A 27,600-nucleotide genomic window follows, 5' to 3' on the forward strand; every position below is an offset into this window, starting at 1 on the left:
CCGCTGTTTGTTGATTCTAGCCCAGCGCGGTGTTTTCTAGTGTGACAGTGTGCCTTCTGGAGAGATGCGGTTGTCTTCTGGTTCCCCCTTTCCTTCTCTGAATTTGTGAGCCAAACCGTGTTATTTAACACGTAGTAGTCACTCAGTAAATAGTTGTCGGATTATCCAGTGGCATGTGTAACTATTGAAGGAAAATGATAGTTTTTGATATTTTTAAAAATCCTTGTTACTCAATGCTGGCTGTGAGATCATAGGTATACTGCTAACATTTCTCCACAAGGTGGCATTGCCCTACTCCTAAATAAGCAAGGTTATTTTTATCTGCTTTTCCTCCATGTTTTCCTTCCACAAAACACTGTGAACTGGGTGGTGACATACTAGTTTTGTTTTGTCTTCTTGAAAGGGTAAAAATATCTTTGGCTAAAACCTACCTTATTTTATTTTTAATTGTTAATAGCTAAACTGTATAGAAAATAAGTACTCCATTAAAGAAACACTTACAAATTCGTAGTTTGAGACTGAGAGAGAGAGAGAGAGAAAGAGAATATGTGAGTGTGTCTGTCTGTGTGAGTTTATGGATACCTTGATCTTGCCATATTGAAAGTCACTACTGGTTTAAGACCTGATATCTAAAGCACATTAATGTTTTTTCGGTTGTGTTATAGCTGACTGCTTCTAATATGGAAGGGAAAAGCTGCCCAAGTGAAGTTTTGGTTTGTACGACGAGTCCTGACAGGCCTGGACCTCCTACAAGACCCCTCATTAAAGGACCAGTTACATCTCATGGTTTTAGTGTTAAATGGGGTATGTTTTGTTGCTGTTGCTGCTGCTGCTTTTTTGACAGGTTTTTAAAAACTTGATTAATTTCAGTAGTGACAAACCAATAAACAAATCATATTATTTGAGGGAGTTTTACACGTTTGAAATATATGTATGAGAAACATTCTGAGAATTCTACAAACTCGTAAAATTGATAATTGTAAGAGCATTTCATTTACTTCATGATTTTCCTGTAAGACACATTTTTTCTCCTATAGTTTTAATGTATTATTGATTTGAATGTGGTAATCTCTGAATATATTTCATTCTTCAACAGCTTGCCCTTAAAAATGTAGCAATATTTAATATAAAAATTGATTTATAAACTTAGTATTAAAAATAAATTTCAAAATTTAGGTAAGTCATATTAAATTTTACAGAAGTTTAAGTTACAGTGAATTAGGAAGACTAGTTGTTGTTGTTTGTATATCTTTGGAAGTCTTGGAATTCAGGAGGTTTTCATATTGAAGTTCATCCTGGTATTTGTGGGGATCTGGTAGAGGGTTTTGTGGCTCACCTGCTGCATGGATTATTTCAGCGAAATGAATGCCATTAGAATGTTGATAAACATTTGCAGCTGTATGGGAAACATAATATGTATGATTGTCACTAATACCATACAATAATAGTAACTACCAAACAGCCAAAAAAAAAAAAAAAAAAAAGAAATCTAAAATAAGATTTTACCTGGCAGTCAAGTAATGTAAAGGGAATTTAAAACATTATTAAATTGTTATTGGAGACCAACCACTGAGACATATAACTGCTTCAAGTTATGTGGTAATTTTGAGGCAGAATTATTCCCTATAAGATGGATACGATTAAGAGAAACAAAAAATCTAGGTGTGCTTTTTGCCAGATCTAAAGCTTTTATTCTCAGAATATCCTAGAAAGTTCCGTCAACACTGAGTATTTACTTTCATTAGCCATATGCTATATTTTAATTATTGCTGTAAATATCTATTGCCGAAGTTTGCATACATTAATGGAAATAACAGGTGAAAGGAGACGGGAATTCAAGTTTCTAAATCTATATGAGTAACCTGAGGGTATATCTAAAATACAGAGGTGGCCAACTGATAGTAGAAGCAAATTCTGTGTAGTCTTGCAAAAAGGTATTTTCCTGCTCAGAAAAGAAAACTCTTGCAGGCACCGAGTTAGCAGTAGACAGATATGATACCTAAGGCGCACAGGGCTCTAGTAACAAGCCGGAACCTCCTCCTCAAACCGGCTCTTTGGTACAGGTTCTTATTGATCCGCAGCTCTGGTTTTCTATTAGGTTCATGTGGGGTACAAAGTTTGCTTAGTAGCAAACTGTGATGGGACAGATTTGTTGTATTCTGATCTTTTATTTATTTTGTTAGTAAGTTTTGCACCTCCCTTTTCTTCCCTCTCCGTCTCTCACTGATGATACAAGTGAAATAAAAAAAGGATAAAGTAATTTTTAAAAAGAAATATATGTATATTTTGTCTTATATAAAAACCATCAGATATTGAAGAGCAGGCTTCAGAATCTCAAAATAAATAAATGAACATAACTCTTAGAAAAATAACTCCATATTTTGAGTTTTGTTCATGTTTCACTAAATAAGTGCTAACATTTTTGACATGTCTAGCTCTACGCTTTGATAATCAGAAGGTTTTGTGGTTTTGTTTCTTTTGTTTTTCGAGAAAGGAGTTGGGTGAAATAATATATTAATTATTGTGCCTTTTGGTTGAATCCAGAATTTAGACAGTATATTATATGATTCTATGTGTGCTAATAATATTTACTAACAAAAATCAATACACTTTTATAACTAATAAGGCATTTGCTTACTTTCCAGATCCTCCAAAGGACAACGGTGGTTCAGAAATACTCAAGTACTTGCTAGAGATTACTGATGGAAATTCTGAAGGTGAAGTTTGTAGAAATTGTTTAGTTCAAGTCCTGTTTTCTAATAAGATAAACATTTGTATAATAACAGCGGGCAATCATTAATTCTATTGATAGAGGTACTACAATAAACAAGCCTTAATCACATATTGACAGTTTTTTCTTTCAAACACAGCATCGGGGATCAGAATCTGCTTGAAATGTACGTTTTTGTCGTTTTTAAAATTTTCTGTCATTTCTTTAAACCAGAGGTCCCAATTAATAGAATAAATGTGTTTTTTATCTCTCTTGGCACGCTTTCTCTAGAAATTCTTATAAGCAGAGAAAGTGTCAGAAGCAATCAGCAGGAAGGATAAATTGGAGACAGCAAATGAGTTTGGTGCACAAAGGATGACAAAATATAGTATTGCTGTGGGCTATTGACAAGTGTCACCCTTTGTAACAAGTTCAGAAAATGTCTTCATTTTTGTTGTGATTTCTGAGTCATATTATTTCTTCATTACTAGTCAGACGAGGTGAATTAAAGTGGGACAGTGTTACAGATCAGATTCCCTTTATAGTGTCTCTTAAAAAATTCTTAGATCTTCTTTCTGATAAAATTTATTAGGCTTTAATAGAAAAAAGTATAGTCATCCGAACTTTAAAAATGACACCCATCTCACCACTCTAATAATCCCTATAACTTAATTTTTTTTAAAAAAAGTGATGCATATGGGAAAAAAGGAAAGAGTTAACAGCAGCTTTTACAAACAAGCAATGCAGGTGTGTGGCTTGCTTTTTATTCTGTGCCACGATAGCCACCTGGAGTGTTTTGTTTTTCATGTCAGTTGGGCCCTATTTTAAGCTGAAAAACATGAAAATGCTTTGAGATGGGCACAGCTGTTCTTAACATAAAATCACATTCTATGCTAAAAATCTGACCTAGGAGAGAAGTCACGGATGTGCGGTGGCTTATCGTGAAAACTTAAATATATTTTGAATTTTTGTGGCTCTCTTGACCACTGGTGACAGATCAAAAGTAGATGCCGTCTGTACCTAAAAGTTAACAACGTTGCCAGTGCGTGACGTCAATGATTAATTGAATCTCCTCGGTAGTCCTTGTTCCCAGTTGCCTTTTCAGTGCAGGTTGTTTGATCGGTAATGTCAGGATGACTGTCTTTAATATTCCCCCTTGTCATATGGCCCTAGTGCATGTGGCTTCATTGTAAATCTGACCTAATAAGCAGCTGAGGGCATTTGTGGAAGTTAGTAACTATCATGGAACAGGGTAAAAGTATTTTCCCTAAAACAACTGCATGGAGTAAAGGCCTCCTTTAAAATAGTCTGCTGGAAACATTGTGTTAGTGGGAGCAAGACAGAGGAGGATAAACATCCCAGATTTGTGGGGCAGGCAGGCCGTCAGTCGAAGCATCCCCAGTGCTCTTCACCTGGTGGCATCAGCTTCACCCAGGCCCCTCCAGTGGCTCTGCTTGCTTGCTTTATTCCAGAGAAGTGGTCAGATAACCTGGGTCACACTGAATGTTTCATTTTTAATGTCACTCCCTCAGATGTTTTTGTCTTTTAAGTGGGGCTCCGTGGAGACAGCAGGCCTTTTACCCAAAGGACTTGGTCTGTATGGGGAGGGGGAGGTTCCACTCACTGTGACCTCCAGGCAGATAAGAGCCAGGAGAAACTCTTCAGTGGTGCCCTGGTCTGACCAGGAACCTTGTGGCCGAGCAGCCTTCCGCCTGCCCAGCTGGCCTCAGGGGCTTCTCACACCATCACCACTTCCTAGCTTGCTCAACACCACCCGCTGTCTCCTGCTGCGGGGCAAGCTACAGATTTCGTGTGCTTTCCAGCATCCCAACCTCACAGTCAGCAAACGTAATCATGGTGATATAAGTAGTCTAGCCAGCAGTACTAAGTATTAAAAATGACTCCATGTTATTTTAGTATTTAACTTTGTAAAGGAGATGGAAAGAGGGCACTGTGGCTGTTGAGGAAAAAAGAAAGAATAGGAGATGCTGGTTTTCATGGAAACCACTTAGAGCTTTTTCTTATCAAGAATGGTTGGTACTGTTAACGTTTTTACAAAAGGCATAATCTCATACACGGGTCTTGTTTTGCAGCGAGTCAGTGGGAAGTGGCCTACAGTGGGTCGGCTACAGAGTACACTTTCACCCACTTGAAACCAGGCACTTTGTACAAACTCCGAGCATGCTGCATAAGTACTGGTGGACACAGTCAGGTTGGTTTTGTTTCAGTATAAAAGTAAACATCTTTGGTCCAACTCAGACAACCCATCTATAACATCAGAATAAATTGCTGTTTAAAAATGTATCTTGGTAATGCAGCCTGCCATGGTATCACGTCATGAATTCAGTTTTCCAAATTGTGCTTTAGTGGGTATAAAAAGATAGACCCAAATGATTCTCAACTGAATTGTGCTGCTTTCCAAGTACATCCCTCACTTAATTTCTCAGAAGACTTTGCCATGATCACCTGACAGTTGAAAATTGAGAGTGGTCTGCAATTTTCATTAGCTAATAAATAAGGGGGTGAATCTCAGTTATTGCAATGATAGAAAAGCGTAGAATTTAGAGCAAAAAAAGATATGGCCTCCAGCACAGCTTTTCTTGTACCACATCTGGCAGTTTTGTGAAAATGAGAGACACACCTTCCTTGAGATACTTTGCTGCCATCTGCTGGAAAATTATTGTAAAAGCCACATAAATCTATGATGACTGAGCTGAAAGGCACCGCCTGTGATTACGCAGTGCCCAACCTACACATCTGTAGGCAGCCCCAGTTCTCTTGCTGTCTCTTTCTTTTTTTTAAATTGAAGTATAATTGACTTACAGTATTACATAAGTTTCAGGTCCACAACATAGTGACAATATTTTTATACACCACAAAAGGATCACCACCATTGTCTACAATTTATATGACCTTAGACCAACCATTCAACACGTCAGGAAACTTGGTTTCAACTTCACAGTGTTCTCATAGGCTCAAAACAACGTAACATGTACACATGAAGTGCTCTAGAAATGAGATATCAGTAGTTATTATCTAAATGGTGTTAACATTCAGAAAGTGAGTGAGAGGCAATATGGTAAAAGATGTTTTCATTGTAGAGATGTTTAACATTGTGGTTTTGAAACCATTAGTATTGAGAGAGAGTGCACGCGCAGTGGTGGCTTATAACCTTGTTACCCTGTACTGGGTTGACTTTTCAAAAGAACACCTGCCATTAGGTGCCGAATTTTGCCACTCAGCCCACCTCTGACGTCGTTTTATGTTTATTTTCTTTTCCCCCCAAGGATAGTGGTACTGTGAGGTCTAGACTGTCCATATAGACAGACTTCTGAGGTAAAAAAAAAAAAAGGTCCACCTAGACGACGTTTATGCAGTGCCTCCCAGGGTGGGGATGTCCACATCAAAGCTACAGATGATCAGCGAGTTCCTCTTACATGCGAGGTGCTGCACACGCCTACACAGAAGCGGCAGCGCTCCTTGAATGCCTAAGTACATCTCCTCTGCACCTGTCTCCTCAGGATGGAGGCTGAATTTGGTTGAGCTGCATAGGTCTACCATGCTCCTCCTGTCTCAAAAAGGGGTCAGCTTCCATACGACCAGGCTTACGCAACCAGATCCTGCAAAAAAGAAGGCCTGCTGATTTTAGTATTAACAGAACCTGCTGGTTAATGTCAGACTCAGTTGATTAATATTGACTTTATTTGCTTTTCTGCTCTGTATGTGGATGGTTGGCCATTTATGACACCATTTAAGAACTTCATCCAGCTGTTGTTTTGTGTTCTCTTCTGTCCTCCTGAAGGGTCTCTAATTTTTGTTTAAAGGAAAATAACAGTGTGCTTAGGATACACAACACTCAGAAAGTCAACCTACAAATCTGACATCAGAAATAATTATTTTTACCAGTGCTGTATGCGGTATATGTCCATACTTAAAACAAACACACACACACACACACACACACACACACACACACCACAGAGATGAAGATCTTATTGCATAAAAAGTGTAAACATTCAATGTGTAATCCTCTTTGGAAGCATTTGCAGGTATGGGGTGGAATTTGCTTGGTATATAGAGCTCTAATAAATTCAAAGTAACTAAGAGATGATTCTCTCCTGTATTTCTCCTGCAGTGTTCTGAAAGTCTCCCTGTTCGCACACTAAGCATTGCACCAGGTCAGTGTCGCCCACCGAGGGTTTTGGGTAGACCAAAGCACAAAGAAGTCCACTTAGAGTGGGGTGAGTGAACACATCTTCACGTTGCCAATTTGGACAAGTGGAGATTGAGTTTAAGACTTCATGCTTTGTAATCAAGTTCCAGGTCTTCCTTCTGAAAACCATATTTGTTTCTATTGAAAATGCCCATATTCTGTTCAATGTACATGGGCTTGGGTTTGTATTCTCCCCACGTTGTCACTCACCCTCCTATATTCCTGATGGTGCCACACGTGCTGTTCATCCTCTACCCTCAGAGGGCACTTTAATAGAAAATGTTTCAGAGCAGCCAGTCTTTTCAGGAATTTTTCAGCTTTATTCATAAAATAAAAGTTGTGCTCAATTTAGAGGTTAAACCAAGAAATAGTTCATCAGGTAACATCTAATTCCTCCTCATCTTTGCTGCCTTGTTAAGTGTGGGTCCTGGTGTTTTACTGTATCGACTCAAACTGTATTAGCATTTCCTGTCGGGTCAACAATTTACAAGCATGTAAAACTGCAAATATGAACCTGCAAAACGCTGTCAGACTATTGTTCCCCATCACTTATGCCTAAAATAAGATAGTGTGCCAGTTTTGGGTCCTCTAACTTGATTTAATGTGTCCTTTGGTTTCAAGTTAAGGAGAAGATTTTCTCCCCTCTATTTCTTGTGTTTACCTGGCATTAGAATATAAAGGAATTGCCTAAAAGTTCTACAGTTTTGGAATTTTGTTAATATCATTAAACGTACTTGCTTTGGAAAGTATGGATAACATCATTCAAAAACTTTCTTCTGTATATCTTTTTTTTGGAGTGGGGTTTCTTTTATAAATATCGAGGACAGGCCACCTACATGATATTTTGCAAACCTTGTGGAAAGTGAGGTGTGATAGGGTCAACCGGAAACACAAAAGTGTTCTGATATGAAAAACATTCTCCTTTCCCAGATGTTCCTGCCTCTGAAAGTGGCTGTGAGGTCTCAGAGTACAGCGTGGAGATGACGGAACCTGAGGATGTAGCTTCGGAGGTGTACCACGGGCCCGAGCTTGAGTGCACCGTTGGCAACCTACTTCCCGGAACCATGTATCGCTTCAGGGTGAGAGCTCTGAATGATGGAGGGGTGAGTACACGCTTATACACCGTAACAGAAGTATAAGGTCCCGGCACTTCTGTTTCTACCCTCATAAAATCCTTAGCAGTATCTGTCCCACCTTGACAACCATTAAAGAAGTGTATGTAAAATCTAATTTCTGAAGATACACTGTTTTGATTTCACGTAGACCCAACATTGGAAATTTTGTTTCTTTTGTCCTCATATCATTCTATTAAGATAGAGTTCAAGGTTAATAACAACATCACCCTTTAGATGCTTTTGGTAGTTTTTAAAATAATTTCCTATTTTCTCATCGACTGTATAAATTAGTTATGGGAAACTAGGACTACATAATATTTCTTTATCATATTGTCTAAATTACCCAGCAATGTCTTACATCAGTTTTTAAAACTGGACTGGGGTAGAGGCTAGGGAGGCCAGTATATATATATTTTTTTTTTCATTTATTTCAAGTGAAAACTGTAGAACTCTCTGGTCCTTCTTACTACTCCATCTGAAGTTGTTGAGGTGGGCTGTTAGAGATTGGAAGAGTATGTCTATATTATATCCACAAAGGTGATTGGTTTTTGTTTTTTTTTTAATTGCAGAGTGATATGGATTGGGGGGCAATTCATAATGAGAGTGAAGTGACCCAGAAACTACAGGGCTTTTTGGTGTGTCAAAGATGGGCAGAAACATAAAAGAAGGTAGAAGGGTGTGGGTAGAGCAAACCGCTGCTAAAGGCCCACAGGGTGCCAGTGGTGTGTGTAGATGCACTCCATGCAGACAAATAGATGTCATTAATTGATGAGATTTTTACAAGTAAGAAAGCCCACTGACAGTGACAAGAAGTTGACAATGACTCTTCTAGTTCTCGGTGGTCCTGTTCACGCCTTTCAGAAGCAAAGTATGTTTGTCTTTAGTCCGTTCCGTGTTAGCCATGCTGACTATGAAAACATTTGGTCTGAAGTATGATCACAAGCCTTTAACAGGAGCTGGATTTCTTCTAATTGCCCATTAGGAAAGAATTTCAGATACAGGTATTTAAATTAAAACACACACACACACACACACACACACACACACAAAACTAAACAATAAAAATGTATTGGTGAGAAGATAAGAAAGCCTATGCACCCAAACTTTTATAAGTAAAAAGAGGATGGGGGCTTCCCTGATGGCGCAGTGGTTGAGAGCCCGCCTGCCGATGCAGGGGACACGGGTTCGTGCCCTGGTCTGGGAAGATCCCACGTGCCGTGGAGCGGCAGGGCCCGTGAGCCATGGCTGCTGAGCCTGCGCGTCCGGAGCCTGTGCTCCGCAACGGGAGAGGCCACAACAGTGAGAGGCCCGCGTACCGCAAAAAGAAAAAAAAAAAAAGAGGATGGATGGTGATGATCACTGATGCTGCAGAAGAAATCCTATTTTACTGTTGATCTGGTGCTTCTCCCCATCAATTTTTCAGAGGGATTTTTTTTTATCTTTTCATGATAAAGATAAATGTGCTGTTAAAAAGAAAAGAAAAAGATAAATGTGCAACTGGGCTGACTTGAGTTTTACTTTCTCCTTTCACTAATTTATCATATAAAGAAAGTATCTTCAGCCTTGTTTTTAAATTCTGTTTCATTGGAAGTTAACCATATATTTGACTCATAATCACCTTCTGTGGGCCACTTCAGAGAGCTTCTCCCCCACCCCCAGTATATTTGCAGGTTATATTGTTAGAAAATGTGAGAGGTTTGGGGTTTTTTTTTGTTTTTTTAATCTTTTTTTTCCATTTTGAAAAACATAGTCACATACTTCATTAACCTGAAAATTACTTCACTCTTTGCCCCAGCTCATTGAAGTATCACATATTCCACTGTTAACATGGTGGTGATGGTTCTCTCGACGTGTTTTAAATCTGTAGCGGTGGCTGGCTCTGAGCAGTGTGGTCACTGATGGTGGTGGAGGAGAGGAGTGCAGTGTAAACCTTCAAATAGTTGAGATGGTGGGAGACATGCTGAGAAAACATTAACATGACCATTGGTTTTCAAAATGGAAAATACCAGTAACTAGAAGAAGTACTCAAAATTTGATAACCAACAATCCCACGAAGATTTTTGGGCATTAAAAATTAAACTGCAGTGTGCATCTGACTTAGTTTTCTTTGAAGCCTTCTGAGAAATTAAAGGAGAATGCTGTGATGTAGCAAAAGTCAGCATTTTTTGTTTCTTAGGTCACAGCAAAAATGTTTAGTAAACCAACCTTCTAATCCTTTTGAATTAAAAAAGTATATATTTATAAAATAGACATTTACTACTTAGGGAATGTATGTTAGAAGAAAACCTACATATTCAACTGAAAGTGAAGACCATTAGGTAATACTTTTAATCAATTGTATTGATGATGGCATTAGCTTAGCCCTTGTTTGGTTATAAGCTTGTGTTGTGTACACACACACACACACACACACACACGCACACGCACACCTACAAGCACGCATGTGTTTTTGTCTTTCAGTATGGTCCCTATTCTGATGTCTCAGAAATTACCACGGCTGCAGGGCCTCCTGGACAGTGCAAAGCACCTTGTATCTCTTTTACGCCTGATGGATGTGTCCTAGTGAGTTGGGAGGTAAGTCAGGCACATGTTCTGCATCAGTTTGTTTCTTCTACTTTATCTGCCCCCCAGTGCAAGTTATGAGGGACCCACAAAGCTTAAGTTCACAAATAGGTTTTACACAGTCATCTGCCTTGGCACTTGCCAAGAGTTATGGAAATTTTACCACTGGTCAGAATTGAGAGGAAATTGAGTACCTTTTTCATGCTTTTCTTTTCATGTATTTGAAATATCCTAAGGCATGTTGCTCTCTTTCTCGGTTTAGTTAATTGAACACAAACATCATAGGATTTTCTTTTCAATGAAATTAACCACTTAAATTTCTGTTTTCCAGAGTCCTGAAAGCTCTGGTGCTGATATCTCAGAGTACAGGTTGGAGTGGGGAGAAGATGAAGAATCCTTAGAACTCATTTATCATGGGACAGACACCGGCTTTGAAATGAGGGATCTGTTGCCTGCTGCACAGTATTGCTGTAGGTTACAGGTAGGCTGACACTATTCGGACATCTCTCACAAATACTGGTGTTCCATGATAGACTCTGGGAAACTTACTCAAAGGCTTGTGATGGAGGCCATCAGGAGGGGCGATATGGAAAAAAAGAGTCCTTTTAAATAAAAATAAATGTAATTGTTTTGGTATTTTACAGTTAATTTTTACTTCTCCAAGAGGTCCTAAAAAGTAGGAACAAAACCAGAATCATCTCCACTGTACTTCTCACCACGCTTGCATCTTGCTTGCTGGTTAATTCACTGAATGAAGGACCGAGTCCAAGGCAAAGGTGGCACAGCTTCTTAGGGAAGATACCTTCTGTATGTATTTTCTGAGATGCACATTTTGGTGGGAAAGCCACTTAGACAAAAGGCAAAAAACATTTAAAACTTCCCATTCCAGATGTTAAATGGAGCCAAAAACAAACACTAGAGTATTTAGAACCAGTCTGCGTTCAGTTGTTAAGACCCACCTCCCACGTCCCAGTGACCATTAACAAGGCTTGTTATCTGTAAGCTTCCACTTGGGTGTCCAAATAGAATAACATGAAGAATAATTGGCTCCTAGCCTAACCCCTAAGAGTGACAATAGTCATGGGTTTACTTTCATTTTATTGACTTGGGTAAATATTTTTTTTCCCTTTGAAAAACCATATTGTCCTGAGAAAACAGGGTTCTTTGTTCATTTCTTTCCATTTGTTCAGTAACATTTCTTGAGCACCACTTTGTGCCAGAATCAAAGGATGATGCCGATGATGAAAAGGAGAGATACAAAGATTAATCGCTTGCGGTTCTTGACCTTGAAGAAGTCTTTCTTCATACATGTTTAGATTTAAACAGTTAAAGAAGCAAAGATGCCAGATTTAGGTTTCCACCTGATTTAAGTCATGGATCATATTGCTTATTACAAGCCCATCTACTCTCAGTGTCTCTGGGCCTCGGGCCTCTTTGGAGAAAATATTCCCTTCTTAAGTTAACTTTCCAGATCAACTGAAGCTGTTCTGTTGAATTCTGAAGGCTGTTTTGTCATAAACATTTCCGGCTAAACTCTTCCATTATACACACCTTCCTTCTAGAATGGAGGGCCTGGGATGTAATTAACCATTCATCAGTGAGTCAGGGTCATAGCACGTTATCTGAGCTTTATAACAGCCATGCTGAGTCATTGGGAAGAGGTTAAATTATGTGCTACACTCCTGTTTTTGGAACAAGGCAGCATATAAATAAAAACTGTCTGCCATCACAGGAAACCACTTCAATCTGCTTTTGAGTTTTGGTGTCTCTTTAAAATGTTCTACCTCCTTTTCGGGGTATATGTTGTCACTTAGCATTAACTTCCCAAAACTGCATTTTAAAAGATACATTGGTAAGAATAGAGCCTGCATAATAATCTTGCCTCCCTGTCAACAATAGTAAATATTTTCAAGTGTCTGTACTTAACTGTCATAAAATGAGTCAGACCCTATGAAGGGGATAGCACTTTCAAGGCCATTGCTATGCTAAAGAAGTATTGCCAGGAAAGGGGTCTCCCCAACCTGTATTGATTTCTTGATACCTATAGACCAAATCTGAATTGTTTTCATTTGACACTGCTACAAAGTCAGGTTAAAGATGAATATTCTTTTGACTATTCGGTGCCTTAAAAATTAAATCACTGTGATACCTATACTGTGTTTTATAAAACTTGGGTGGAACATTTCTTGTTTGAATATTTTAATTACCGTGTACCCAAGTAATTCTATTCACATGAAGCATATTGTATATTATAGACATACTCTTATATTTTAGTAAGATTCTTTTGAATTGTTTCCATTGTAAACTGGTAATATAATTGATACAACTCGAGAAAGCTAGAACAAAGCTAGGCAGGATCCTGGAATAGAGAAAGAACGTTATCGGAAATTGGTAAGATTTGAATCTAACTACATAAGGTCTGTACGTCATTAATACCGTTGTACCAATGTTAATCTCCTGGTTTTGATCATCGTTTTATACTTATGTAAGGTATTAATACTAGGGGAAGCAAGGTGAGCGATTATATGGAAATTTCTCTGCACTATTTTGCAACTTTTCTGTAAGTCTAAAATTAGTTCAAAATAAAGTATTTCATTGTTGTTTTGTTTTAAGAAAATTGGTTTAGGAAAATTGCTATTGCTATTTTGTTCTTGATTTTCCCAGGGAGAAGGAGGGAAGTGAAGCACTGACAGCTGGCCTGATATACTCTGCCAGGATTTGACATGTTAACAAATTTAGTCTTTACAATAACTCTTTGAATTATGTGTTACTATCCCCATTCTACATCTGAGGAAACAGCAGTGTTAATTTGCCTAAGATCACACAGTTAGTAAATAATGGAATCCAGGTGTGAACAAAGCTCCAACTCTGAAAGCCATGTTCTTTTCCTTCTGTTACATGGTGATTAAAGCCTTAGTTGATATGGAAGTTGGGCTCCACAGTATCTTATTTTTCTGCCCCTGTGATAAATTTGTATCCAAAAATAAAATCTCTAAATATATACAGTAAGTCCCCTACATACGAAACTTCAAGTTGCTAACTTTCAAAGTTGCGAACGTGCATTCGCACGTCCAGTCACGTAAGTTAGTTCACGTGAAATTGCAGCTTGCCCTCCGTCTTCTGTTGCTGACGACCCTTCAGCTCTACCATCTCCCACCTCCTCTCCCTCCTCCAGTCAGTAACTCTTCTTGCCTGTTCACTCGAGGCCAGCCCCTGTATGCCAGCTGTTGTACTGTACTACTGTACTTTTCAAGGTACTGTACTGTAAGATTAAAAATGTTTTCTTTATTTTTTGCATTTGTTTGTTTTCTATGTATTATTTGTGTGAAAATAATTACAGTACAGTACTATATAGCCGATTGTGTTAGTTGGGTACCTAGGCTAACTTTGTTGGACTTAACGAACAAATTGGACTTGTGAACGCACTCTTGGAACAGAACTCATTCATATGTAGGGGACTTACTGTACTCTTAATTTGTGACATAAAAATTTTACCAGAAAGAAAGTTGGTGTTGTCATGAAATAGGACTTGATGTAAAAAATATTACAGAAGGGTTTCAAAAGTGATTTGATAGCAAATGAATGCTCTTAGCTTGCTTCTTTGAAATTAACTGATACACAGACATTATAGTGAAACTTTGATTTAAGAGATCAGACTACTTTTCTTTTGTATTATAATTTGTCCTCATCAGCTCTCCCATGAAGTAAACGAGATTTTAGAGTACTTCACCTTCATTTTTTTGTAAGGTGGTTGCCAATGTTTTTTTTTTTTTTTTTTTTGGCTGTGTTGGGTCTTTGTTGCTGCGCGTGGGGCTAGAGGGGGCGACTCTTCATTGCGGTGCGGTGGCTTCTCTTGTTGCGGAGCTCGGGCTCTAGGCGCGCGGGCTTCAGTAGCTGTGGCACATGGGCTCAGTAGTTGTGGCTTATGGACTTAGTTGCTCCGCAGCATGTGAGATCTTCCTGGACCAGGGATCAAACCCGTGTCCCCTGCATTGGCAGGCGGGTTCTTAACCACTGCGTCACCAGGGAAATCCCCAAATGTTCTTATAAGGAAAAAAATATTGTTAATAACATTTATTGAGCACACACTCTGTGTCAGGTACTGTTCTAGTTGCCAGGGCTACAGCAGTGAACCCGAAAGCCTTGCCCTTGTGGAACTTACATTCTAATCAGGGAGTAATTAAATGAAATAAATACTATACTGGTGACAAATGCTATGATGAAAATAAAAGCAGAGAAGGGAAATAAGAAATGAGTGGAGTCACGGGTGTTGGGGTAGGGGTGACTGTAAGTTTTAATATGGTGTTCAAAGAGGTCTCCCTGAAAAGGCAACACTCGAGAGAAGCCTGAGAATACGATTGAATGGGCTGTGTAGATGTCTGGGGAAAAGCTCTGTGGACAGAAGGGGCAGCAAGTTGCAAAGGCCCTGAGATGAGAGCAAATTTAGTGTCCCTGTGGAACAGCAAGGAGGCCAGTGTGGCTGGAGCAGAGCGAGTGAGAGGGAGGGTAGTGGACGATGAAGGCAGAGCGGTCCTGGGTTCTTTGGGAAGGTGGTGGCGGTGAGCAGATTAGATAGGGTCTTATAGGCAGTTGTGAGGCCTTCAGAGGTTATTCTGTATCCAGTGAGAGGCCATTGAAAGGGACAGTGAATACAGACTGTGGGGCAAGGGCTGACACAGGTACCAGTTAGGAGGTCATTACAGCAACCAGATATGAAAGAGTGTAGTTGGACTAGGCTGGGAAAGGATGTGCTGATGCTTTGGGCAGGGGTATGAGAGGAAGAAAGATGTCCAACAGTGACTCAGAGATAATGACTTGAACAACCTGAAGGATGGGGAAAACCACAGGAGGTACAGTGGGGTTTTTGATGAGCAGGAATGGGGTGGAGTCTTAGAGCTGTACAGACACTTAAGTTTGAGATGCCTATTTGACATTTAAGTGGAACTATTCAGTAGGCAGTTGAATACACTAGCCTCGCATTCAGGGCAGAGGTCTGAGCTACACAAATAAATTTGGGAGTAGGATATAAATGGCATTATATTTCCCTGAGACAAGATGAGATGTCCAAGAGTTTAAGCAGAGATGACAGAGAGGTGTGCAAGGCCCACGGCCTGGTGCCCTCCAGTGCTGAAAGGTCCCGGTAACGAGTAGCAGCCAGGAGAGGTGACTGAGACGCAGCAGCGGCAAAATAGAAACAAGAAGATGGTCCCAGAGACCGAGTGAGTGAGGATTTGAAAGCGGTGAGTGATCCAGTGTCAGTGGTGACGCTCAGGTAAAGTCAGATGAGGGCTGAGCATTGACTTCAGGTACGAATTTAGCATTCACATGGAAAACAGTAGGTATCTTTTCTAAAATTCCTATAGCTCTTCCAGAGCAGCACTTGAGTTAAAAGTCAGATTACTGAATTTGGGTCCCAGCTTGGCATCTAGATCTGGGGCCTGAGTACTTAATTTGACTTTGAGTTCCCTCCTCTGTGAAAGGCAGATAAGAATACCTGCCATATGTTATCTACCTCAGATGGTTACTGTGAAGACTGCATAAGACAATACGTAAACTGCAGTGGGCTGTGCAAATACAAAGTGTTATTTTTAAACTATTTTTCATAAGAAACGGTGATGGCGATGTTCTCTCTTATTAGCAGAGAAGATGTGATTGGTATTTTTTAGAAAGTGGTATTAACATAAACATTGTGGAGGATTTATTTCTACCTCCATTTCTAGCAGTAATCGTATGTTACTTTAGACTTACTGAACGCCTAATGTGGAGGCATTAGAATGTGCTCATGGGGTAATGTGGACTTTGTCTCGCTATTCTGTTTTTCAGGCCGTTAATCAAGCTGGAGCAGGACCATACAGTGAGCTTGTCCTTTGCCAGACGCCAGCATCTGCCCCTGACCCTGTCTCCACTCTGTGTGTCCTGGAGGAGGAGACCCTCAACGCCTATCCTGATCCACCTTCTGTGTGCCTTGTACTGAGCTGGGAAGAACCGTGCAATAATGGATCTGACATCCTTGCTTATAATATTGATCTTGGAGACACTAGCATCACTGTGGGCAATACCACCACCCACGTTATGAAAGACCTCCTTCCGGAAACCACCTACCGGTGAGTGCAGGAAAGTTGAAATAAAGCTGCATGGACACGTCAGCACTTGGGGCTACAGACCCTTCAGGTCCTAAAGGCCAAATGGGTGAATTCTAGTCACTCTTAATATATTTGAGTACCAAATGCTAATATAGCTTAAAAGCTTGTACTACTTTTTACTTTATGAGTCGGTTATAAATTGATACAAATCCTAACCCTTGAGGGGGAATTTCACCTACCATTTCGAATCAGTTCCTCCTTGTTGTTTTTTTGATAAACTACTTTTCTTCGTGTTTTTACTGTGACTCATCACTATGGACACCCTCTGTCCCCAGCATGTACTTGGTCCACCTCTGAAGCAGGGCTCTGGCATTCTTCTGATCCCCCAAAGCAGACACACTGTTACAGAGCATTTGTGATGGAGCTTTTGCTCAGGATTTCACGAGGGGCCAGTGAAAAGACGTTACATCACACTGCACCCAGCGAAGCTCAGTTACCACTTGCATTCTTTCTTTTCCCCAGAGTTCCTGTCAGGGAGCCAGCACCTTACCTTCCTCTTCTCACACACCTTTTTCTCAACATAGCCTCTTAAGATTTCAAGTCATTTAACTCTGTCCCCAGGGTGCCATAGCTGGGGGAACCAAAACAGAAGTTTAGGATTAGTGTTAGAGGAGTGCAGGAACCATCTGGTTAGTCCAGTGCCCTTTGTGAGATTAAACGGCTTCTCAAGGTGAAGAAGAGCACAGATTCAGATACAGGTCCTTAGCGGTGTCTTTGGGCAAGTTACTTAACCTCTCAGTGTCCCAGCTGCTTCCACAGGGTGAGGAGAACAAGATTACTTACCTCAAAAGCATGTTGTAAGGAGTGAGCAAACAAATATGAAATGCTCGTATAGAGCCCAGCAGTACACAGCAGGCGCACAGTAACAGGGATTGTGATTTCCATCATCACCAAGACCTTCACCCTGGAAAACTAGTTCTTCTTGGGGTAGGGCAGGGGGAATGAAGGGCAGGCAGGTAAACTTGCTGCTAGAAAAGGGTTTATCATTTCACTTATTTTTTTTCTGCAGTCTTTTCTAATGTTATAATCTAATAGACTACATTTTTTTATCCCCAGAAACTGAAGAAAGAAACCAGCTTAACAGCTGTAAGATACAGAAGTCCCATCCTGCCTAAGCATGCTATCTCTGCTTTCCCTCTCTTACCAAGTCTTTTGTGAATGATGCATATAAGTGTATTCATTTTGCTTTTCAAAACAGTGACTATTTTTTGTTTAGTCTTTCCTTCTTTTAAGAAATCTCTGGGGCACAGTACTTATGCACTGTGGGTCTATGAAATAGTGATAAACACTATCCTTGCCCTCAGAGCGCTCAGGGAGTTGGGGGACACTTAACAGCAACCTAAGATAGCAGATGCTTGTGACCTCACAGGCTGAAAATAACACTGTACAGAGTCCTGTTGGCGTTTCAGAGAGGAAGACCCAGGGTTCAGAATGATCGGGATGGTTTGAAGTGGGAATCAAGTTAGAAACTGAATAAAGACGGTATGACTTGCTATGGATGAAGAGGCAGGCCAAGGGCATTTTTTCATTTTTAGCATTGTAGCCAATCTCAGAAAACCAGCCACCACCTTCGTTTGCTAACCAAATACTGACTGACCATTGTGTCCAGAGCACTCTAATCAGGTGCTGACGAAATCCAGAGGTGAATTAAACCCAGAACTTGACCTCAGGGACATTCCCCAGTGGTGATGCTCTAAGGAGACCTGACCATGAGGTGTCTCTCGGGGGGGAAATGACCAAGTGAATGTCATCCCCTAGCTGTTCCTAAGAGACTGCATGTCCAGAACATTGCCTGACTTGGATTCCTCAGGCCAGAAAACCTATGAAGAAGCCACTGGCTCAGGGCTCACTGAAAGGTCTTTTGTCCAGTGTGATCCACCCCATGTCTACGCAGACTGGACTCAGATCCTCAGGTCAGTCCTCTGAACATTCGGGTCAGAAATCATAAAAGGGCTTTTAGGGCAAGGTGTCAGCCTGAGAATTTTGCTCCTTCCTGCCATTATGCATACCTTAAAGGTGGCTTAAATGATTATAAAACTTTACGGCTTTTAGAAGGTTGATATTGGAGGAACGCTGATGTTTATTAATCAACATATAGTTGAATGACTTCAAGAAAGAAATCTAGAGGTCAAAAGCTCAAATGAAGGAACTGACCTAGGGGATCTTTCCTTATTGATGAAATGCCAGTTACAGTGGAAATTATCAAGAATATCTTCCACATAAGTGGTTGATGAAAGACATGTTAAAAAGTACCTCAGAGATTAATTCTGTTTTGGAGAAGATGAAATGGTTTAGTAATGTACAGTTTAGATTTGGATAGTGAAACCTCAAGAATCTATTTAAAAAGTATTTAATGGATATAGCATAAATAATTCATTTCAGTATTAATATGCAAGGCTAGCTATATTGAGCTGAACATGGAAAGTCACATTGGGAGGATGTCACCTCTTAACCTTACATGGTAGCTTGTAAGACATCATTTTAGACAGATTGCATGAAAAATGTACAGCTTTAGAAAAGACAGATCTTTGGCCCTAAGTCATATTGTGTTAATGGCAAAGAAAAAAAAAAGATTTAGCCAGAGTATTTGCTGGCCAATCAATCAATAAATTGGATGTTTCACATTTAAGGTCATCTTTGTCCAACTCAAGGAATTTTATTCCTATAGCACCTAATTGGATTCTCTATAGTAGAACTCCAGTCAACCCATAGTCTTGTTCTTTTATGTTTCAAAAACACAATTGCAGTAACTGTGGTGAAATACAAAATGAGTATTTCAGGGAACTAAGGGTATAATTTTAGTCCAATCTACTTTTACCTCACCTTTTTTTGTCCCATAAATTGGTTAAAATATAAGTGAACAGATCATGATGTTCTAGATAAAAATGTGGAAAGAAACATTTTAAGCGGCAGTGGGGCTTGTTTCTTTTGGGGTTTTGTTGTCGTTTTTAACGTTTAGCAGTTACACGTTGTTCTCACACGGAGCATATTCTCTCTCTGTCTTGCTGGGACAGAAATGTGCACCTCTCCAGCCAACCTACTGACACAGAAATGATCCATCCCTTCTCCACCGGTGCTTGCCAAACTGTCCACTGGCTTGCTGACACCCTGTATAGAATTTGGTTGGAATTACAATGATATTTTTAAATACATTACTTTTAAGCTTAGAACTGAGTTTGTGTTTTGGTTTGCAGAGAAAAAAATGTTGTTGAAAACAGAGACGTAGGTTTCCTTTGCATGCTTCCTGCCACAGGGAGCCATAGGCTTTGTGAGCTGAGACAAGATTGCCTGGTGTCACCCCCTCTCAGCACCCTGGCGTGAGCATCTCTGGTGATGGAGCAGTGTTTTCAGCTTCTACTCGCCGGGCAGTGCATTCCAGTCGTGGATAACTCTGTTTCTGTAGAGGTTCCCTTATATTTTGTCAAAACCCCTCTATAGCTAAAATCTACTCAGTTGATCCTGGGCTCTCCCCCAGAGCATCAGCATCACCTAGAAACTTATTAAAATGCAATGTATCAGGCCCTGCTGGAGGCTACAAATCAGAAACCCTTGGGGTGGGGCCCAGCACTCTGTGCTTTAATTAGCCCTGTGGGAAATTCTGATGCATGTTAAAAGTTTGAGAACTCTGCCCTAGAGCGATGATTCTGGAATGCTGATGTATTTAGGAATCACCTGGAGAGGTTTTGCAGAATACAGAGGTCTGAGCCCCACTCCTAGGGCCTAGACATCATTATCTCATTATTTCAGCTGTCTCCTAGTTAACCATCTTCACTTCATTCAGATCTGTCTTCACTGGCATGGGTTTTCTATAACCCCCTCAATCCTCTTCATCGGATGATTTCTGTTTCTTGATGGCCTCTTTAATGAGTAGCGCCCTGACCTCCAGGAACGGTCTGGCTGGCTCAGAGCAGAGCAAGACTGTCACTTTCCCTGTTCTCCATATTGAGCAGTCAGTAAGGTCACCTAAGATTACTTTTTTTGGCAGCCTCATTATATGTCTGACTCATATTGAGCTGTCAGATAACTAAAACTTAAGGTAGATTTGTCTGCTGTGCTGTTTTTGCTCGGTAAAATGCGGATGAAAATAACATTTATTGAGTCCTTAGTATATGTCAAGAACTACATAAACCTGTCAAGAAGTGAATCATAACTCATTTCATTCTAACAAGATGAAGTGGGCTTTATAAGGGGACAAGTTCTAAGTAGTTTAAAAGTAGTGGACTGGAGTCAGGCAGCCTTGACATCAATCCTGAGTCTCTCACTTGGTGCCTCTGTCACCTCTGGCAAGCTATTTAGGCTCCCTGTGCCTCAGTTTTTTGATCTGTAAAAAAGGGATAATTACTTTACATAATAGGGTTGTCATGTTTTAGACTTCAGGCACCTTGTGTGGGACCTGACACCTGGTAAGTAAGCACTCAATAAATTATCTGTTGCTAATGCCTGGTAGGGTAGGGAAGAAAGGAGGTGGCAGGTGGGTTATGACCAGATTACAGGTAGAAATGTGTGTGGGAATCTGGCATTATCTTTTAAGCCACAGGAGACATTTAAGGTTTCTTTCCTGCCAAGACAGGGCACGAAGAAAAGCAGGTCTAAGTGCCTGGAGATGGAATGTGGCACTGGTCTCTGAGGAGCTGTCAGAAGTAGCTTGGTTAAAGGGAGGCATGACTCTGAGCTAGCTAAGGTTACTCTTCCAGGGAGCCTTCTCCGAGTAACTTTACTCTGAACACATCTTTTCCCCTAAAGAGGTTTTCTGTATTTAAGCTACTATTTATTATTTCCTCAGAAGTTATCTGAAGATGATACTACTCCTTCATATTTTTCTCTTCTTAAGTGGATGATTAGGTAGATTGGTGGGCTTAAAAGCCCATCTTTTGCTTCTTAGGCCTGTCTTACCCCAGCTCTTCATGGAGGAAGGGGGGGGCTGTCTTCACTGTCCCCTCACTCGAGGCATCCCGAGTACTGGGACGGCTAATTGTGATTGAGAAGTCACCTTCCCCAGTTTTCAAAGTCATTCTTCTTTTAGCATACGTAGTGTCATTTGAGAGAGAGAGAGAGAGAGAGAGAGAGAGTGTGTGTAAAGTGCATTATGTTAGACTATGATCTTCTGAAGCAGTAATGTATTTGGCATCTAAAATTAGAAGATATTTTAATAGTGGATTTTCAGTCAAAATTTATAAAGAATATACTCCTTAATTTATTTTATCAGTATTATCAGTGTATTGATGGATACTGCAGACTTCTAGATACTTAAAGAGATTTTTCACATTAGTCCTGCCAAGGTAGAGCTTCTCAGAATTAAGTCACTTCCCTGAATTGGAAAGCAAAATTCCATTTCCCTTGTACTTACGTTGCAGAGCTTAAGATTTCAGAAAATGATACACATTGCATGTTAAAAAAAAATGCAGATCTTATCTAAATGTCAAGATTAACATGTTACTTCAGGTAAAGAGAAAATGTCTCAAGTTTGGGTTTGGGATAGACTAATTTAATAAAACTTGAAAATCGTTTTTTTCTGAGGCGAATTTTTAGAATTGTTCCTCAGGTTAGTGTTGTTGTTGTTTTTTTTTAATCAGTCCTGGGTGAGCTCTCACTGGGATTAGGAAATTATTTTCACACACTGCATTTTTCATCCCAAGACAAAAGAAATATTAACTACCTTAGTCCTTGTTCAGTTTTCTCAGCCTCCTAGACTAAGAGTTCTTAATATTTTTAGAAGACATGGCCTCATTTGATCAGTTCCTCAGTTCTATTTCAGTTTTGAGTGCTACTTTATCATTAAAACTGATTAACATTAGTTCAGTACATCAGCTACATGGAAAAATGTTTTCCATGCATTTTTACTGAAACACATTTTGTTATTTGAATAAATTGAAGCGAGTATTTTAAAACCTAGGCAGTTCATTCCAAGGCCAAAAGTTGTTTTACTAATGTGAAGATAAATTTGACTGTTCTAAATGTCTGTTTCATTGGCAAAAGGCAGTTGATGAACTGAAAGTGGGGTTTGAATTAAAATGATCTTTTGGTTGGATTAGAAGCTGCGTTTGGCTCAAATTATGCTTGGAGGGAATGGTGTGTCAGAATGCACGAAGACTTTGAGCCTAGAAAGACCAGGTTCACACCCAGATCTGACCTATATCTGCTGTGAAGATTAGTGCAAATGACTGGACCTAGGCGGCCTCAGTTCCTGCACTTGTGAAATAGAGTAATTCCGTCCTCATGGGGTTGGGGTAGAAATTAGAGACAGTATCAAATCTAGACTTCAGCACCTAGTAGCCACTGTATCAATTAGATGGAGTTATTTAACCTGAGTTGAACTGCAGTTTGCTCAGCTCTGAGAGCAAGAGAAGGGACTTCCCTGGCGGTCCAGTGGTTAGGGCTCCACGCTTCCACTGCAGGGAGTGTGGGATCAATCCCTGGTAGGGGAACTAAGATCCTGAGAGGCTCGTGATGTGGCCTAGATAGATTAGATAGATAGATAGGTAGAGAACACACTCATCTCGCTGCATCCACGGGTACAGAGCGCCGACTGAACTGTGCCATTTTATATATGGGACTTGAGCACCCATGGATTTTAGTATCCACAGGAGTCCTGGGAACAATCCTCTGCAGGTACTGAGGGACGACTGTACTAGTTCCTACTCCATAGCATAGTCCCTTGAACAGAGCAAGTCCTCAGTGCTGTTTGCTGCAGTGGTTATTAACATTTTCATCTGTTTCTAAGGTGTTATCTCACCTTCTGAGAAGGCAGTCCTTTTAGCTGTTGCTGTGTCCTTGGCCGTAATTTAGAGGAAGGAGAAACATAGATCGTATCAGCAAATTCCTCAAGTAATGAAGTGGTGGTAGTAATACAACTAAAACGAAGATGTACGTTTGTGTGCCCAGTACAGTGCCACTCCTATAGATCCCCAACACGTTTTCTTCACTGCTCTAGGAAGGAATACGGTCTTAAAAGAAGTCATAAAAATAGTAACTCCATAAAGTAGCACTTTAAAGTTCACCAAAGTGCTTTTAGCCACCTTGAATCCTTTTCTGATTGTACGGCAAAGTATAAAATATTAAAAATAGAAAGTACTGGGCTTCCCTGGTGGCGCAGTGGTTGAGAATCTGCCTGCCAATGCAGGGGACACGGGTTCGAGCCCTGGTCTGGGAAGATCCCACATGCCACGGAGCAACTAAGCCTGTGAGCCACAACTACTGAGCCTACGCTCTAGAGCCCATGAGCCACAACTACTGAGACCGCATGCCACAACTACTGAAGCCCACATACCTAGAGCCCATGCTCTGCAACAAAAGAAGCCACTGCAATGAGAAGCCCGCTCACCACAGCTAGATAAAGCCTGTGCGCAGCAACGAAGACCCAACGCAGCCAAGAATAAATAAATTAAATAAATAAATTTATTTTTAAAAAAGTACTTCCCATATTCCTTATCTTAATTAAGTAATCCTATTTGTAAATGCAGCGAAGATTTCATAGAGGAGGAAACTGTTACTTAAAGGTGTTAGATCCTTTCCCCAAGGTCACCAAAGTGATGAGCAGAGTAGGCAGAAAGGCTTCACTGCTAAAGAGAGTTAAAATGCTACCATAGTATTCTTGTTCTTGGTGTGTGTGTGTGTGTGTGTGTGTGTGTGTGTGTGTGTGTGTGTATATGTGTATGTATGTATGGCTAACATTCGATATGCCTACCAAATACTTCCCAGTTAAAAGGTCAGAGAACCCTAGAGCTACAGATATTAGGAACCTAGTACCTATCAAAATACTGGGGAGGCCTTGTGAAGAAAATGAATTTACAAAAGTAAATATTAAATCTACATTTCTTTCTGCATCTTGATACTTGTGTATTATAAGCTATTTTTTAATTCTTATAAATGATTCGGATCTCATAATTTTTTTGTCTTGAGCAGAACAACAATCTAAAGCAACCCATTACCTCCCTTCCTTTTACTTAATGTAGCTAAAGGGCTGTTGAGGCCGCAGGGAGCAAAACAGTAGGATCACCTTGAGTACAGGTGAGCTTGGCTCTGGAGGAATATGGGCAAGCAGATGGAAGGAAGCATCTTGGCCTCTGGGTTCTAGGAATACCTCTGCCCAGAATAAAGGGAAGGAATGGCAGTCTGGACAGTGGAAAGACATTGATATAAACTTTGTAGGTGAGGAAATTTGTACACCATTGAAAAAAGACTGAGACTTAAAGTCTGGCTTAATCCCCTTTTCCTGAGTAGGGAAAAAAGGTAGTAATTTCTACGACAATGATGACCACCTTTCTAAAAAGATTTTTCCTCTCCAGTTGCAGAAAAATTTAGTACTTTTCAAATCATAGGGGAAAAACTCTTATCTTAATACCATGCAGCTATTTTACAAGACTCATGCTGGGAAGCAAAGAAGAGTTTACTGTAGTCTTTCAATGCTGTGTTGAGAGAGTGACGTTGCATTATCTACAAGAGACCTGATGTAGCCCTAGTTTAATAGAATCTGGGAAAAGTAAGGCTCTTTGTAATGGAACTTTTGTTGTACTTTATCAGCGATAAGTGTTTGCTACATTCCAAACTGTGAGGCAGATATTCATCCAGTTTTGGGTGATTATGAATAGAGCTGGTATAAACGTGTATGTGCGGGCTTTTGTGTGAACGTAAACTTTAATTCCTCTAGAGTAAAGTCCAAGAAGTGTGATTGCTGGGTCATATGATAAATGTATGTTAAAGTTTATAAGAAACTTTGTAAGCGAATTGTTTTCCAATGTAACTATACCATTTTGCATTCTCACCAACAAAATAGGAGAGTTTCAGTTGTTCCTTATACTTGCCAGAATGGTATTAATAAGCATTTTTTATTTTGGCCATTTTAATAGGGATATAGTATTACCCCATTGTAGTTTTAATTTGTATTTTCCTTGTGGCTAATGATGTTAAACATGTTTTTTGTGTGCATATTTGCCATGTGTATATCCTCTTTGGTGGAATGTTCCAGTCTTTTGCCCATTTTTTTTATTAGTTGGGTTGTTTTGTGTTGTTTTGCTGCTGAGATTTGAAAGGTCTTAGATGCATTCTGGATACATTCTTTTCACACCATATCTAAAAGTTCTTTAATTCTAGGTAACAAATATTTCCTCCTGTTTTCTTCTTAAGAGTTTTATATTTTACATTCTACACTTAGATCTGTGATCCATGAGTTAACTTTTGAATAAGATCTGAGGTTTAGATTGAGATTTATTTATCTTTCCTTTTGATATCCAGTTGTTCCAATACCACTTGTTAAGAAGACTATTCTTTCTTCGTTGAATTCATTCTGCACATTTTTGAAAATCAGTTGGCCATATATGTGTTGGTTCTGTTGGTCTATGTGTCTGTCTGATACCACACTATCTTGAATACTTTATAGGAAGCTTTATAGTAAGTTCTAAATCAGATAGTGTGATTCTTCCAACTTTATTCGTATGTTTCAGATTTGTGTTAGCAATTTTAGTTCCTTTGTCTTGCCACGTAACTTTTAGAATCAACTTATCTATATCTACTAAGAAGAATCCTGCTGGAATTTTATTAGAATTGCATTGTATCTATAGATCCCGTTTTGGAAGAATTGACATTTTTTCTGTGTAGAATCTTCCAATTCATGATCACAGTATATCTCTGTCTAGTTAGGTGGTCTTCAATAGTCTCAGCAGTGTCTTGCAGTATATTTCTTTATTTCCTATCTCTGTGCCTTTTTTCCCACACCCACCGGCTGGGACTGGTACCTGACATTAAATAGGAGTGGTGAGAGTAGACATCCTTGCTTTGTTCTGATCTTTCATTTAGTCTTTCACCGTTAAGTGTAATGTTAGCTGCAGGTATTTCTATAGATGCCCCTTTTGGGTTGAGAAATTTCCCTTCTATCCCTAGTTTGCTGGGCATTTTTATTATGAACATATGTTGAATTTCATTAGATGCTTTTTCTGTATCAATGAGTATGATCATGTGGTTTTTCTTCTTTAGGCTGTTAATATGATGGAACTGGCTAAGGGTTGGAAAATGAGACAGTGTAGAAAAGAAATTAAAAAAAGAGGAATGGGAGAATTTTCTCCCATTCAGAGACTCTTTGCTTTCTTTTGAGCCAGGCAGCTCTCTGCCCATGCAAATGACTGTTCCTGGATTTCAGGCTGCGCCGTTGAGTCTAATCCAGTGAGTAAAGGAGGGGAAAAATGGTAAATTCACTGCTGGTTTGGTGATAGTTCAAATTCTTCCCCAAATCCTTCAGCTGCTATTTCCTTTCTGGACTTCTTAAATAGCTGCTCTGTTTATTTTGTCCAGGTTTAATAGCGCATTCAGTGGGAGAGACGGGGGAGTGTGCTTACTCCATCTCACCTGGAATTAATCTATTGGGTTTTTTTTTCTTCTTAACAATTTACAGATGTGTCATTAGATTGACTTGCTGAACTATGTAATTTTAAATTTGAAGAATTAAGGTTAATTTGAGGTCATATGATGGATTAAGGTATTGTAATACCTAAATGATATTTTCTATTTAGATATAAGCAATAATTGCTGTAAGTGAGAAGTACATAAAACTAAATTATAAGAATATTTTAAACTGATCTGTTTCCTGAGAATTTCTCTTTGACTGTATTTTTTATTATCATGTGTTTTGAAACACTGTTTCAAACTCAAATCAAGTTTAAATGTTGAAACTTTTAGAACTAGTGACACCACACTGCTCATTCAGCCCAATAAGATGCCTATGTACCTAGCAAGGGATCTGGGTGAAAGTTTCTACTAGAGGCCTAGTAATGAGGCATGAAGAGATGGAGGAGAGGCAGACCTGGGGAAGATCTTAAGTGGATGAAGCTGTGGAATGCTGAAGTTATTGAGAGGACTGTCCATATT

The 27,600-nt window shown here is 39.7% G+C and overlaps 1 protein-coding gene across 9 annotated transcripts in view; it reads left to right on the forward strand.

Annotated features, from left to right (window-relative positions):
• The window catches only part of FNDC3B (fibronectin type III domain containing 3B), a 358,227-nt gene that overhangs the window by 295,094 nt on the left and 35,533 nt on the right, over positions 1 to 27,600 (forward strand). For 7 of the 9 annotated variants that reach the window (XM_073803904.1, XM_019946223.3, XM_033855477.2 and 4 more), the window contains 9 exons: positions 666 to 804; positions 2,646 to 2,717; positions 2,871 to 2,897; positions 4,804 to 4,922; positions 6,846 to 6,951; positions 7,854 to 8,026; positions 10,499 to 10,612; positions 10,932 to 11,081; positions 16,424 to 16,704. In XM_073803904.1, the coding sequence (XP_073660005.1) occupies positions 666 to 804; positions 2,646 to 2,717; positions 2,871 to 2,897; positions 4,804 to 4,922; positions 6,846 to 6,951; positions 7,854 to 8,026; positions 10,499 to 10,612; positions 10,932 to 11,081; positions 16,424 to 16,704 (1,181 nt within the window). The remainder of the gene's footprint in view (positions 1 to 665; positions 805 to 2,645; positions 2,718 to 2,870; positions 2,898 to 4,803; positions 4,923 to 6,845; positions 6,952 to 7,853; positions 8,027 to 10,498; positions 10,613 to 10,931; positions 11,082 to 16,423; positions 16,705 to 27,600) is intronic. The other 2 variants (XM_033855478.2, XM_019946225.3) reach the window with 2 other exon arrangements.

This window comes from Tursiops truncatus, chromosome 4 (genome assembly GCF_011762595.2).
Source record: "Tursiops truncatus isolate mTurTru1 chromosome 4, mTurTru1.mat.Y, whole genome shotgun sequence".
Taxonomy (NCBI): Eukaryota; Metazoa; Chordata; class Mammalia; order Artiodactyla; family Delphinidae; genus Tursiops; species Tursiops truncatus.